The 16,539-nt window shown below is 36.5% G+C and overlaps 1 protein-coding gene across 14 annotated transcripts in view; it reads right to left on the reverse strand.

Moving 5' to 3' along the window:
• The window catches only part of MYCBP2 (MYC binding protein 2), a 190,187-nt gene that overhangs the window by 59,359 nt on the left and 114,289 nt on the right, over positions 1 to 16,539 (reverse strand). For 11 of the 14 annotated variants that reach the window (XM_051608381.1, XM_051608380.1, XM_051608392.1 and 8 more), the window contains 8 exons: positions 15,295 to 15,467; positions 14,892 to 15,036; positions 12,432 to 12,644; positions 9,408 to 9,463; positions 8,861 to 8,976; positions 6,707 to 6,804; positions 3,631 to 3,747; positions 2,715 to 2,855 (listed from right to left, as the gene is read on the reverse strand). In XM_051608381.1, the coding sequence (XP_051464341.1) occupies positions 2,715 to 2,855; positions 3,631 to 3,747; positions 6,707 to 6,804; positions 8,861 to 8,976; positions 9,408 to 9,463; positions 12,432 to 12,644; positions 14,892 to 15,036; positions 15,295 to 15,467 (1,059 nt within the window). The remainder of the gene's footprint in view (positions 1 to 2,714; positions 2,856 to 3,630; positions 3,748 to 6,706; positions 6,805 to 8,860; positions 8,977 to 9,407; positions 9,464 to 12,431; positions 12,645 to 14,891; positions 15,037 to 15,294; positions 15,468 to 16,539) is intronic. The other 3 variants (XM_051608394.1, XM_051608393.1, XM_051608390.1) reach the window with 1 other exon arrangement.

Genomic DNA, 16,539 nt, shown 5'->3' on the forward strand with positions numbered 1-16,539 from the left:
CATGGAATACAAAGACTAATTCAACACTTGATTTTGCATTTGCATTTTCAGTCACATGAGAGACTTTTTCCAGTCTGTTGCCTCCTTCTGAAACCAATACTGGTAGAACAGCTTTGGATTCCAAAAACCTTGTGAATTTTTTTAAACTACATTCTACTCATCATGTTTTCAGTAATTTAATCAAATCTAATACCTTCAGGACATGCTAAGTTCTTCCAAAAATGTGAAAATATGAGACAGATGCAAAGTAACCTTCCATCTGAAACTAGTTCAAAACACACCTCTTGTATAAATAGCTACTGTTATAGTAGTTGCTTCTGTAAAACTTTTAGTATGTTGGCCACTGGGTGCACACTGATCAGAAGCCATGAAAGCATGTGATTTTTATCATGTGCCATTAAGGATGTAATGTAACTAGTTAAAAGAAAATCAGTAATATCTACCAAATCCTAATAGTCCAAACTGTATAAAAACTAACTCACACACTGTTTAAGAAAAAACCAAAATCTATAACATTATATCTGAACTTTACAGAAGCATTCAGAGTGAAAAGTATGAAAAATATTTTTTTTTCCCACATTTTATTGTACTTACTCAAATTAAATTTGAATTATCAAGATTATATTATCAAGATGAGCTACTCAGTTTATGTATTTATTTGTGACAGACATTTCCTTTCAGGCTTTTCTCAGCCGAAGGTATGTTCTTCTCTAGAAGTTCTTGCTAACTGTATATGTGATTATTGGATTCAAAACTTTTCACCTCAGCAAGTAAAACAAAGTATTAGGAAAAGAAAAAAAGAAAAAATCTAACAAGAAATAAGTAAAACATAATACCCATCTGGGCTTACAATACTGCTGAACACAAATAGGAATGTTTTGTGAAAGTACACTAGATCTATTTTTGCATGAGTGTCAATTTCTAACACAAACAAATGAGCAAAATTTTAAGCAAAGCTTGTGTTTTTTCAATGTTTTATATATTCTACAACAAAGCAGACAAAGGTGCCTGTTGTCATAGCGTTTGAGCGAGTGATGATGGAGTACAGAAACAATTTGCTTCCCAAATGCAATACTGGAGTACTTCCTGAAGTAAGGATTTCACTGAAAGAAATCTCCAAATAGAATTATAATGACCAACAATGGTGTGCAGTTTTGGGCACCACAGTATAGGAAGGACATCGAAATGCTGAAGAGGGTGCAGAGAAGGGCAACTAAGCTGATTTGGGGTCTGGAGAACAGGTCTTAGGAGGAGAGGCTGAGGGAGCTGGGGCTGTTCAGCCTGGAGAAGGGGAGGCTGAGGGGAGACCTCATTGCTCTCTACAACTCCCTGAAAGGACGTTGGAGTGAGGTAGGTGTTGGCCTCTTCCCCCTAGTGACTAGCGATGGGACAAGAGGAAACGGGGTCAAGTTGCGCCAGGGAAAGTTCAGGCTGGATATTAGGAAACATTTCTTCACAGAAAGAGTGTGGAGTCATTGAAACAGGCTGCCCAGGGAGGTGGTGGAGGCACTGTCCCTGGAGATGTATCAAAAAAAAGGGCAGATGTGGTGTTGTGGGAGATAGTTTAGTGGTTGGGGGTTATAGGGCAGATGGTTGGACTTGGTGATCTTGAAGGTCTTTTCTAACCTTCATGATTTTATGAAATAATTTATAGACAAGAAGGTAAATAGGAGGAAGATCTAGTTGTGCCATAGAACAGTGTTTGCCAGAACATGGGCTACAGCCACAGGGGATTTATGAATTGCCAGATTTGGCTGCTAGCAAAGAGTTCAGTCTCACTGGAACTGGAAGTATCTCAGGTCTTTTGTGACTGGAAAACATGAACAGGGTGACATTACTGGCTGCAGGTGTTTAATTTAGCCAAACACTTGTTTACTGTCCCGCAGCAGGTCACTCTACTAAATAGCTGTATTTGCAATTAGAACTGGTTCTCACATTCATCCCTGAAAAAAAACCAAGGTGCTGCCCACTCTGGGGAATGCACAAAACTAGATGAGCCTGAAACACCTGCAATTTCACAGATTTTTTTTGAGAAACACTGGTTTAGCTAGTATACGTTTTCCTTTGTGTCTTTTTTTTTTATATACTGTATCTTGTTAACAGAAGAGGCATAACCTTTGAATTGTACTCATGGTATTCACAATTAAAATTTATCCAGATAAATTATGCTTACTCTTACTATAAATTCAACTTTTTGCTCAACTCAGTTTTGATGCGCTGGAATTCTTCAATTAGCTAATAAATTGGTAACTTGAGGATTCAGGAGTAAAACTCACCAAAAATATACACATAAAACAACAGAACCTAAAGAATTTTTCAAGTTTTTAAAAAAACCCTCAGTTACAAAGATTCACTGCAGGCTCCAAGCCTCTTCTGAAATCACATCATCATTGTGCCACTTCACAAACTATTTCACCTTGCATCAGAAACACCTGGTGCAGACCACAACCTAATATCATTATACTTGTGTATACTGCTACAGCAGCCCTACCACTTCTGTTTCTCCTCTAGGAAACGAGGCTTCAAGTCTTGTACCTATCTACACTCCACCCTCATTACACAGTAGCCCTCAAAAATGCAAACACGTATAAGGTAGTATTTGGTAATTAAAAGATTGTTTACCTCAGGACTCATTTGCAGCCTTAATTAAAGAAAGTCTTGTAATGAGGATAGAGTGTACTTTTGGGTATTTTTCAAAGGCACCTTTTACTTACGTCAACAGGTACCAGAAGGCTCTTGCCAAGATGCTGGTTAAAAGAGAGACACCAGGCTTCAGTGTAACCATTCATGTTAGGAACATACTTCTTTATTGTCTCATCATTCAGCCTCAGCCAAACACCATCATCATTGTGGATCTATGGGAAACAAGCAACAAAAACGAGCCATGCCCTTCTGTAACTGTTCCGTAGCTAGTAAGGATTAACAGACTTCAGACAAGACAACAGCAAGCAAGGAAGTAATGATCTCCACTATGCTGACAACGCAAGAAGAGGTGAGCAGGAATATCAACAAAATCAGAATTTCAAAGCAATGGGAGGCATATTTTTTTAGAAAGCAATGTGCAAAGATAAATTTAAATCAGCTCATGAAGCAATAGAAGTTGCTTTGAGAGAAAAGAGGAAAGCTAAGCCTTCATAAGCTTTGTAAGTTGCCCACGTTCCATTTTTCCACTGCTGGTAAAACTTAGTAAACTGCAAAAATATTCCTTGTGTATCAAGCTGTATTTCAAGAAAAATACATGCATCATAGTCTAACACAGTAGTGATCTTTCAGAAGCGTAAGTGAAAGGTGTAATGAAAATGACACCTACACCTGAATTTTTGTGTAGAACTGAAATAGTAAGTCATGAGCAGCTAAATCCTTAGAGATACTACTGTAAGATGAACTCCAGGAATTTTGTTTGCTCATGCCAGAATCTCAGAAGTTTGTTACACAGGTTTTCAAGTAAGTAAATTAAAAGGAAATGACAGTTTGAAAAACTAAATTAGTAAATATTTAGATTTTTGCAATTTATACTCTTAAATTCTTCAGTCGTATATGTCAACATCTAAACATGAAAACAAGCCGTTATTTGCATGAATTAACTTTACATCTTAGCCCAATTTTCAACAGAAATGTCTTATGAATTACCTCGTCAATGAAAGTGATGGATCCATTCACTTTCACTATGCCTATTTGCTCACTCTGAAGGGAAGGGTGGCTACGGATACGAAGCCCTGCACTGTCCTTGGCCACAAATTTGCGAACCTAAGAGAAGCAAAGGAAGACAGTAAGGAAGAAAAAAATTGGAACAGAGCTCTCAAAGAGTAAAAGGAAATAGGTTTAACAGACTCTGAAATGCTAGTGGTAAGATGGCAGTCTTAAGAGTTACAGTTTGTTGCTAGTTTCCCATGGCTGCTGTGTATAACCTTTTTTACTATAACCAATAAAATAAAAATGTTAAAATAATCAAATCTAATAGTGCATCGACTCAGTCTTGGAAAGATCTCTTTTTATGTCACCCAATATTCAGTACAAGCTTCCGATTCTCTTAACTGCCCTCCCCCTCTCCATCCTATGAATTCTTGCAAGTTTCAAGGGTTTTGCTTCTCAAATTTTGCATTTCCAGTAACTGATCAATCTGGAATTAGAAATTCTCATTTGTGCTACCCTAACATTCTGTTCAGCCAGCTTTTTGGCCAGAATCTTGATATTTTCGTTAGCTACGGAGTTGAAATGCCATTTAAAATAGAAAAGAGCAGGTCTTTCTACTTCTTTAATTTCCCAGCTATTATTCACGATTATTTTTTACCATTCAAGCATATTATCAGGCACCTCTCCTATAGAGAACAAACCTAATTCATAGTTTAGGTCTCTGGTTTTAAGAAGTGCATGTATTCTATGCATGTGGTACAAAACCTTTTTCTTGGAACATTATTTTCAAACTCTCCATGTAAAACCAAAAAATGATCAACTGAAGTACACAATCTATAACATATAGCACAGAATGATATGGAAAGAGTAAACTCAGGAAAAGGCAATGAAACAAAACAGCTAAATGCATGATTTATTTTTTTTTCCCCTCCTAAAGAAATTATTTAAGAAAAGGTATTTATTTGAAAGCTAATTTTTTTATTTTTTTTTTTTAAAAAGCATGTATAGAATTTAAAATGTAATGTATTTCAAAATGCGGAAGGCTTTGCTTACTAACAGTCTTGCAACTGCAAAGATTTAGATTTCTCTCAACAGGCAAAACTAAGAATTCCAAGGTCTTTGTAAAAATACAAGGCTGAATCAGTGCTGGCAGCCTTCTCAACACAGACAGACTTATAAACAAATCCTTGCAAATTAAGAGTTCCCTGGATTATTACCCCAAAATGTTATTTTGGAAGATCATATGACTGCTTGCCTAGAACTTGGATAAAAAACTTGAATTGTTGGAATCTTCTGACACAGAAGAAATATTGCTTTGAATATTTCTTGATGGCACAACAGTCCAGTAACTCTGCCCTTTAACATCCCCACAGTCCTCCATGGAGCACACCCAAACTGGATTCCAACTAAAAGCAGTGACTAATGCAGAAAGGCATAACAATTAACACATACAGCTCCTTTACAGTGCACAGCGGTTTTCAGCTTTACTGCTGTGCCTTCTGATTTGGTGAATCTGAAAAGAGGTACACCTCATTCCCACAGAACCATCTGTTGAATAGGATAAAGTGATTGACCATGAAAGGCCTAGAGTATTTTTGCAGCAGGCTCTACAGACACTATACACAGGACAGAAAGACGGCTCCTTTTTCAGAGACGACAACTTGGAACTAGAAACAAGACATACGAGAACAACACGGGAAGATGACTGAACACTAGGTAATGCTTCAGAACACTAGGCGCCTAACTTTTGTCGAGTATTTTTAACTGTCGTCAAGATAGTTACTTCACAAACTGTAGCTACTACATACGAACGGGTCACCTCAATTCCCACTGCAGTAACTGAAAACAAAGACAGCACTTCCATCCAGAAGTTTATCTCATCTTAAACCAGAACTGCCTCTCCCTTTGATGACAGCAAACATCACATATGATTATCAGCTTGGATGGAGATATCATTAAGCTCTGTGAGATTAATTTCACCCAGTAGCAACTGGGAGTTTTAATTAAGATAATGAAGTAACCAAGAATTCTTCCTCCCAAGAGGAGAAAGTCTAAAACTATTTTAAAAAAATAAAAATACATTAAGGGATAAAAAATTGTGTGGAAACTGAAGGCAAATGTATTATTTTTATTTTGAAGTGTGGGTGCAGGGAAAATAATCTTGTTAGTGGCAGAAGCAGATACTGGACGCGTTTACAGACTGGGGACCTGTACAAAGGTATTGTCTCTAGACTCTAGAATCTGTCTCTAGATTCAGAAAGCTGGAAAATAACTCGGATCTGCTGTACAGGTAAGAAGTTGGCAAACAGCTGATCCATTTTGTAACCATGTATTTCTTAAGCCACCTTTGCAGTTGTAATAAGGCAGAATTACACAGGTTTTAACAGAGGTTTATTCAAATTAAAATACAGATTCAACACCTCATTTTAACATCTTTTCCTTGGCCTCTAGGAGGCACTGGAAGATGGTTCCCTCCATCTGGGCATTTTTTCTTACAGCACTCCCAAACCACCTTTCATTTCAGTTTTCTTCTCTTACTTGTATCTACGTTAGTCCTTCAGGGCGGTATGATAGGTGAAATGGGAAAGCCAAAAGCTACAGAAAGTATGACTTAAAAAAAAAATATATGATATTCTAAGAAAGAAAGGTATCACTAAAGAAGCTAACTTTGGATTTTGTATTGGGTGAAAAAAGATCTTTATCACAAAAAATCTTCTTAAAACACTTGGTAGAATACATTTCATAGTACGATATCGAAGACAAAAAACTAACAAAAGTGCAGAGTGCAGCCTGTGCCTTTCACAACAGCTAGACGATGTTTATGTGATAATCCAAGACTAAGGCAGTTTCTGCAGAGTTTCTAACAAGACTTTTAACGGATAGACAGAAATAAAATGGAATTAATATCTTTAATTTTATCCACTATATAAATTTCATTCCATTCAGTACATTAAACTGATATCCTTCAGTCCTGCACCAAAATAACATGATAAAGCATGTATTAAACAATTATAAAATCCCACCCAAATATAACTGTTCTGCTTTTTTTTTTTTTTTTTTCAGTTCTCCAAACCTTGTTTGGCTGAGGCTCCGCTTTTGGTTTAATAAGTTGCGTTCCAGGAGGTATCATTCCTTTTGGAGGATCTTTTACTTTCACTTCTAGTCCAGCATCTATAGGCAAAAAAAGACTAAGTTTAAAAAAATTAAAGGGGATATACCAGTCAAACAGTAACTACAATTTAACTGTGATGCAATTCAAGAGTAAGCAAAATAACCCCTCACTTTTCTGTCTGTCATAAACAAAACACCTGCAGTTGCTTCATGATGCAAAGTATTACTTTATGAACATGGGTATCTTCATACTTGGAAACTTACAGATACAGAATTTCATGGTGTTAATGAGATACCTATCACACCTTGTATACACAGCACTATTAGGTAATTTTGCAACTCAATAGTGTCTGTAGGGGTATGTTTCAGGGAATGGTGAATGTAGAAGAGCTTAATGTTTGAGGGGTGCAAGTGAAAATTCCTGGAGAGGCAAGAGAGCATGCATACTGTAGTGTTGCAAATGCTCACTGCAAAATGTGTGCAATAGATATGAGCCTCAGAAGCCAAGTTACACAACTAGAAAAGGCCTATAATGTAAACGGCCAGCATCTTTAACCACCAGCACTGTTATAAAACCAGAAGGTACTGGAAAACACCTCAACACAGTAATGTTCTCAGTTTGTGAAGAAAAATACATGTGAAGAAATGGGTTAAACTTAAGTAATAAACGGACATAACCCAGGGTAATAATGTTAAAAGAAATTGTCTCATCAATCACTGTTAAAGCCAAACTATAAATTAATGGTCCCAGTAGATACTTTTGGGTTTTTTATTTCATTTTACATGGTGACCCTTTGAAGAGTAACAACTTGAAAAGAGGCAGCCAGACCTAGCAATAAAACTGTTGCTTTTAGGAACATCCTTTTAAACAAGCATGAAAACAATAGAAGAAACCTAGCAGTATCAAGAATGTAAAAGGTTTGAAACAGAGGAAATTAAATACTACCTGTACTTAAGCAGTTGGTTTAAAGTTGATAGAATTATGGGTCAAACATTGGTACATGAAAGCAGAAGAGGGGATAATACGATATCGTGATTGAACCAAAGTTTTAACAGAAGTTAAACTGAAAAAAATAGCATAGATAAGTACTAGAATATACTTTAAAAAGTAAACACTACACAATAATTGAGGACGGTAGAATTTGTGTAAAAATCTAACAGCAGCTCATTTAAACTACAGTGTAAAGTTTGTCTCCAGTGATGGCAGACTGGAAAAGACACAGCTGAGTGGACTGGAGGCTCATATGAAAGTGTTCCCGTTTGAGGAACAAAGATAACCATTAACAATGATCTTTTATACAGCTTATCTTCTGTAGGTAATGCACTAAACTGAGTATCCCACTCCAATTCTATGTGAATTATGTGCATTTGTGAGCATCACTTTATGTATTTACCAAAGGTGCTGCAGAGTATTGGGAAAGAGGAATTACTGGTGCTGATGAACTCACTTAAATCCTCCTATCAGATCCAGGCCTAACTACAATGCCTTCAGTATGTCTACTATCACCTCCACCATACCACCAATAATATGAACAGAGTATTCAAGATACAGACTCTCTTTCTGGAGGCAGAATCTCTCCTCAGCAAACTACAGAATCTCAAAGTCTCTATGACCAGCCTGACACCTAAACAATGTTCAGCTAGGAAGCTGAAAAGCATTTAAAAATAGTACAAATACCTGAGATTTATTTAAGACCACACTTTCTTAATTTTTCCACAGAAGAAATTACTTCATTTACTGCTGCATGGTCCATTCCTCAGGTTCTTCAGCTTAGGGTTTGTTTTTTTCCCCTCCCCTTTAACTAGACAAGTCTGTTGACTTCTGATGAAATATGACATTTTTCTTGCAACACTGAATAGACAATGATACTCTACTAATCTAGTAGCCTAACCGCATTGTAAATACGTGACTTACCACACATGACTATTTCCATGAGAGAATAACTGATCTCTTGTATTTTGAGAAAGAAGAGGGAGTTAGGTAGAAAGCTTCTGAACCAAAACTCGGATGCTAAGTTTTGCTATGAACTCTAATAATAAATCTTATGACCATCAAGATGTACATTTAACAGTGTCCAAAGTGGACATACTAAAAAAAATTATGCTTAATGCTTACCTATTTCAATGCCATCAATAGTCACATGAATGGTATAGAGACCGACAGCTCCAGGAGTCCAGTTTGCACAGTATGTACCATCATTATTGACTCTGATCAACATGTTTTCACTGGGTCTAGGCATAAAAAAAAAATAAGTGAACAATTATTGTCTTATTGGAAATAAACTGTAATACTTAGTTTGGAAACAATTTTTTTCTATCAGACCATCTAAATACCATTTTTTCCCATCCAATGTACTATTTATTTATTTAACTAATTGTTTACTGTAAAGTTATAAACCTCTGTGACATATCTAGGTGTAGAAAAAGATGAAAGTATTCAAGAGAGCAGATAATATAAATGAGGAATCGATGTTAGAACAATGAAGAATGAAGGCGTTGACATCTGTAAATTTAAGAAAAATAATAATAATACATTTTTTTACTGTTTCTATGCTTATACAAGATTACCTGACAGCCAAGGCTTGTGAGTCTGAGTGTACCCAGAAATGACAGGACACATTAATTTAGGTCCCTATTAAAAAGTTATTTGTTTTAATGTTTACCTCTTTGGTGTCGGTGAAGCAAAGCGCAGTTCTTCAAAAGAATAATTTTCATATGCCTATAAACAGATTAAATTCAACAAACATAAAATCAACATTTATCAATTATATTACAGTAATGAATAGAAGAAAGCAGAGCATTTTCTCAAAGAACACAACGATCTAACTTTACACTCTCCACCAGCATTGATCAGGGAACCAGAAACAAATTCCAAAATACAGGAAGAGAAACACAGACAGATACATACACATACATGAAAAAAAATCTATCTCCACTTTCTGTTTAAATTGCCATTACTTAGGTAATAAAAACAGCTATTACTAACAAAAACCTTTGTTCACAGTCAAGTCTTTGAACCTCTTCTCATCTCACTTGTATAAAAAGCCTTTGAATGCAGGCAACACACTGAAGGCCACGTGAAGATAAGAAAGCAAATATATTGCAGGGCAAAAACTGCAGACCAGCTCTGTGGATTTCTCAATGGAATTCTGGATCCTCTTTCTTTCTACTCAAAGTGAAGAAAAAAATAAATCCCTCTATACTGAGGTAATGTTGCCATTGATTCTCACTACAAGAAGAAAACTTGGTTCACTTTCAGTTTCTTGTGAAATGACAGCACTGGAAGCTCCATAAGTAAACAATGGTAGTCCAAGAACTGCAAGAAGCACCTCAGCAAGAATCTCCCTGGGCTGCAATGGTTACTGAGTTATCAGATTTCTGTGTTAAATTAAACATAACAGGGGCAGAAGAGGTGGGATCAGAACATTTGAACATTCATGCAAATCAGCCAATTTGGGTGTCTACACAAGGATATAGTTTTGGCTATCAGTCCCCCACACGTCATAATTTATTGTCACAAAGTGAGAAACTAGAATTTCTAATAATATTTGGATGTTTCTATCACATACTGATACATCCTGCAGCTTGGTATTAAATGAAAATATCAGGGGGCATCTGCATTTTATACTTAAATGAGTGTGCCCAGTAATGAGGGAAGTAGAACAGAATATTTATACTTTCTTGAGTCAGTAGAATTCATAGAATCATAGAACTATTCAGGTTGGAAAAGACCCTTGGGATCACCAAGTTCAACCATCATCCCTACTCTACAAAGTTCTCCCCTAAACCATATCCACCAACACCACATCCAAACTACCCTTAAACACATCCAGGGACAGTGACTCAACCACCTCCCTGGGCAGCCTGTTCCACTGTCTAACCATTCCTTCTCTGAAAAACTTTTTCCTAATGTCCAGTCTAAACCTCCCCTGTCGCAGCCTGAAGCCATTCTCTCTTGTTCTGTTGCTAATTACCTGTGAGAAGAGACCAGCACCAACCTCTCTACAATGTCCTTTCAGGTAGTTATAGAGACTGATGAGGTCTCCCCTCATCTAAATACTCCCAGGTCCTTCAAGCATTCTTCATAAGATTTATTGTTAACAATTAATTGTTAATAAGATAATAAAATACAGCATTTCCCAGAATGTCAGACAACCCTTAATTTAAGCAGGAAAATATCAGCTCACTTCTGAATTAAAAAGAAAATGTTAAAGTTTTGGATGGAAAATACTTAATCCAAAAGGAACCCCTGGAAAATTCCCCAGACGTGTTAGATATAGAAGTTAAGCACATTTCAACAGGAGACACCTTTTGCATTTTTCTTTGATGTGTGTATTTTCACTTGCATCTTTATGAAGATTTGTACTGTTACTATGTTCTGAGATAACTTAAAATGAAAATGCAAGTATTCATTTAATCTTTGATTAAATTAAAAAACATTACACATTAGCTAACATAAAGCATTCCACACTCAAAGGGTCCATCAAATATAGAAATTAATTTCCGGACACCTTGCACTTGCTCCACCATCACTTACTCCATGGTACCTAAAGCATTGCAAGGTGTGCCACCACAACAACTGTGTGAGCAGATTTGACACCTGTTAGAGGAAAAGAAGCAGGTACCTATGGACTATCTGGGTTCCAACTTTTTTCCCCATGCAAGTCACTGATAAAATCACCAAGCAGCATCAAGCCAAGAAGTGATATTTGCAGTACTCCAAGTAAAAAACAAAACAACAAAAAACAACAGACAAGCCAATCACACTCAGTCCCTGGTTTTAAATATCTTTTCAGCCACGTGATTTACCAGGTTTTTAAACCATTCATTGTGCGCCGTAGTGATTTCATAGTGATTTCATTGATTCAGTAAGACACCATTTAGTAGCCAGTTGCACTATTTACATATAGCTACTGCAGCACTATCCTCTGTAGAAAACAATACTGTACCCTCTACAAGATGCTAGTTTGTTGATTTTTCCCTTCACTGATCCATACTGATTATACTAAGTATTATCCTCCTCAAACTCCCAATTAATGAAGTCTTCATTAAGTTGTCCAACAGCCAGTTATACGTATGACACATGTCTCAACTGGGTCAATGTTACATTTATTATGTAACTTTATTGCAGGTACTAAAATATACTCAAATCAACACTAACTAGTCAGTTTTCACCACTTTGAAAACTCTTCCTGGCAAAGTCTCCAAGCTGATCCATTTGACAAAGGCCAGTTTTCACAGATGCTGCTTAATTTATGCATTGATACATAAACAATTTATATGATCTTTTTACCGTACTGTGGTCTGACTTGTGTCCCTATGTTCACCAGCTCTGGGTTTTAATATAGATTCACTGCAACACTCCAACTCTATAAAAATACATTGGTTTGACTTCCCCTCCACCATTTCAATAGATGTTTTCATTTCTCCTGAGTGACTCAGACTAGTTTGTTAATCAAAAATCAAAGACAACTTTTCTTTTTAAATGGTAATACAGTTTATAACTGCTTCAGAGATCAGGCAACTGGCCCTTCTGATGTACCTTGTTTTCTGCTGAACTTAAACATAAGAGATTTATAACTAATATCTTTTTAGACTGCGACCAAACTGAAATATACTTTTTTCCTTCTCCTATGCCTACCTCCACACACTTGGAATGTTGTTGTATTGTTAAAATGGTAATTTACCTTCATCATTGTAATAGCAATGTATCGAGCTTCTTTTACTATCATTGGCTCATAGGAAGAATCAAGCTTTGGTGAAGGAAGTCCTCCAAAGGTCATATCACTGCTAGGGGAAGCTGCTGTTGAAGGACTGCCTGGTATTCGCTGTACCTTCTTAACTTGTTCTTGCTGCAAGGATGTTTTTTTCTGAGAAACAGGAATAGCTTTGACTTCTACCTGCAGGAAGATGTGGAACAGAGAAGATGATTTAGGAAGAAAACACACACACATTCTTCTAGATCTGATAAGGTATAGTGACAAAGTACTTTGAGCTATATATCCAGCTGTGTCAAAAATCGATGTGTCTATGCTTGACAATTTGCTAAGCCAAGCACAGCATCTCTGAAAAATGTAAATGTATGTGGGAAAAGCATCCAACTGACTTGGCACACAATCAGTTGGGGCCAGTGTCAGTGCTGTTCGTCCCAGAGCAATCCTTGGGAACCAGTGTGCAGTCTGCCATGCCTTGCTAAGCTTCCCCACAACAGAAAATGCTATGATCCTGTCAGAAGAGGATCAGCAGTGGCCAGTTTGGATATTGGCTATCTCTGCCACCCTAATACATCAGCACTGTACATTTATACTGTGCTCTTTAACATATATTTTAACTGGTATTTTTTTCCCCACTGGTACCAAAAATTTCCACAAGTTCAGGTAATGTAGTCAGCTGTACATAGTTTTCTGGGAGAGAACAAACCATCCAGACAACGTCACTCATCCTAAATCTGCAATAAAGTTTATTTAAATACTGCAGATTTTATGCACTGTTTAATCCAAATTTCTGGACAAATTACAAAATTGCTTAAAGTTACATCACTGTGCTGTACACTGAGAACAACAAAATGATTAAATCAAATTTAAATTTCTCTTCCTTCAATGCATTTGTGAAGAAAAAACAATTGAGAAATACAGTAATGTTTCTGATTATAGTTTTAACATGATTTTCCAGATTCATAGAATAAAATCACTACTTTAATAAGAGGTTTTTATTTCCTCTTTCATTACTTTAAATCAGAAACCACACATAAAGGTTTCACTCAACTTGTGTTTTTGACTAAGCTGAGTCTTGTGTTACTGTTGTAGACTCACCACTCACTAACAAGCTTACAGTTTACTGGAAGATAACTCTCAATTATCTACATCTTCCAGGAAGAACAGATCACAAAATCTTACAGGTTGGAAGGGACCTCGAAAGATCAGCTAGTCCAACCCCCCTTGACAGAGCAGGGTCACCTAGAGCACATCATACAGGAACATGTCCAGGCGGGTTTTGAATGTCTCCAGTGAAGGAGACTTCACCACCTCTCTGGGCAGCCTGTTCCAGTGCTCTGTCACTCTCACAGGAAAGAAGTTTTTCCTGATGTTTACATGGAACCTCCTATGCTTCAGTTTGCACCCATTGTCCCTTGTCCTCTCACTGGATATCACTGAAAAAAGCCTGGCTCCGTCCTCCTGACACTCCCCCTTAACGTATTTTTAAACATTGATGAGGTCGCCCTTCAGTGTCCTCTTCTCCAAGCTAAAGAGACCCATCTCCTTCAACCTGTCCTCATAAGGGAGATGTTCCACTCCTTAGATTTGAGAGCTCTTACCACAAAAATTACACCTTTGTAAAAGGTACTTTATCTCCTTTTTGGGCTTGAACAAAACCAACTAATCCACAGTAATAGCTAGCTTTAAAACATAGATGGAACCTAACTTATTAGAACTACACAAAAAAATATTTTGTGCTCAATTTGTTTAGTTTGCATGCTTGGATGCCTCAAATCAAGTAGCTAACATTTATATATATATCACATAGATTTTATTCCAAAATGTGCAAAGGTTTTCTAATTCTACCTGAGGCTGTCATGAACACTTCTCTTTGCAGTACTTCAGTAACAATAAAATATTAAAAAATTCATTAATTAACTGAAGAGGCTTAAGCAAAACCCAAGAATCACAGACCTTGCCAGTTACCTTAATAATGTCAAAGACTACAGGAACTTCCAAATATTAGAAACAGAAAAAGGGGAAATGCTGTTCTTGTCTAAAATAATGTGACTATAAAACAATCCATCAACGTGCTTCTATTTTTTTTTTCCACATTTATTCAGTCTACAATTTGTAACACTCTTTCCTGGCTTACAACTTAATGGATTCTTGTCACCTTACACATCATCACCACCAACCACTGCCTGCAACTGCTCATTTTTACAACTACCCATGTGTAGCTCATTACAGACAAGATAGAATTGCATGAAATGGTGTTGGCATAATAGAGAATTTGATCATTTTCTGGATTTAGAGGTAAGAAAATCTGACTACGCTGAATTTACTAATGTCTCTTTCTGACTTGTACGTGAGTATTCTGTGGAATACCTACAACAAATACTAAAACACAGCATGATAAAGTGTAAGAATAGCCAAGATTACAGTAATTACCTTCATATTAGGAACATGAACAACATCCCCATACTGGTCTTTTGTTTGTACTGTAATAACAGTTGGCCACCCACATCGAATGTCATCCTTATTCAAAAGCAATGATGTTTTTTGAGGATCAGCATATGAATCGGGCTGAAGCCATCTACAGCAAAGGAAAAACAACTAACATTAAAATCTGTCATAGCCACCCAAAAGATAAATTCTCAGTACAAACACGTCTTCCAGCTAAGAAAAAATGCAGAATGTCTGAATACATAAATGCTTTTACCAAAAATAGTGTTAGAAACAATACAGCTTTTACAGTTTAGCAGATAGCTGAACATTTTCTGCTTTGCTGCAAAACTTAAAACATTACAACTCTGAAGTAATGGGCTAATTTAGGCAGCACACAAACTTTTACCTTGCAAGACGACCACCACTTGATCCTTGTACACAAGCGATGAAATCCTCCAGAAATGACTGCTCATTGCTTTGTACCTGCAGTGGAAGACTTCCTTCGAGAGCTTCCAAAATGGTTGGTGAGTGAGACAGTGCCAAGCCTTTCCCAAGAATTCCAGAGTGAGATTTGCACACCTTTTTTTTTTTAATGCAGAAGTTGAGGTGGAGGTGAAAGGAAGGAGACATAAAACAGCTTTTCAATGTCTTACATGTAGACATTTTCACATAATATGACACAATTACTACAGACATATTGGGATTGAAAACCATTCAAGGAAAAGAGGAGATAAACTTTACAATGCTGAAAGTTTAAAAAAAAAAGTAAGCACAGTCTAAAAAACAGTTTATGTAAAAAGAATAATACAATGGTTTGGATTGGAAGGAACATTAAAGATCATTAAAGATCATCTAGTTCCAACCCTCCTTCTTGAGCTGAGGGAAAATTTCTGGAGGAAAGAAAAAGATATAATGAACTTTTATGTTAAAAGTATCCTAAACTGGTGAATTGTGACCAGGAAAAGAATGAAGAAAGTAATTTTGAAAATGTGGCCAATGAGCATGTTCCAAAAGGAAATAAAAGGATAGAGATATAACTTAGAGAAAGGTAGATTCTCTTTACAGAAAGATTAAAAAGGACACCCCTCACAAATAAAGATATTTTTGGGTAAGACAAAGAAGGGAAGCAAGGTGGAAAGATTAATAAAATACTGGACAGATAGGATTAAAAGCAAAATGAATCCTTTACTTGAATGCTCATTCCTAGCTCACATTTTGAATTAGAACACAGTGGGTCCATGAACAGACTGCAGAAAAAGTATTTCAAGGAACATCTTGTTCATCCTGGAGAATTTCAATTTATTATTCTGTCATCTAGGCCTATGCAATGGTGTTATCTGATACATTTTCCCAGCAAGTACTGTGACAACTACATTTCAAAACAGTTGTCCTGAAGATAATGAGGGGAAAAAAAAAAAAAATGAATGGGAAGACTCCCTTTTTCCCTGTTCAGCATCAGCTAGGGGCTATAGATAAAGACTTACTGACCACCATTATCTACCATCACAACAAACAAAACACCACCATCACACCAGAACAATTGCAATGATATTATTTGGAACTTGATAAATGTGACTGTTCAACTGAAAAAAAGATTTTATCTCTGCAATTACAGAGACATGTGAGGCATAAATTTTGGTAACATTTAAAA

The sequence above is a fragment of the Apus apus genome, chromosome 1, assembly GCF_020740795.1.
Source record: "Apus apus isolate bApuApu2 chromosome 1, bApuApu2.pri.cur, whole genome shotgun sequence".
NCBI lineage: Eukaryota > Metazoa > Chordata > Aves > Apodiformes > Apodidae > Apus > Apus apus.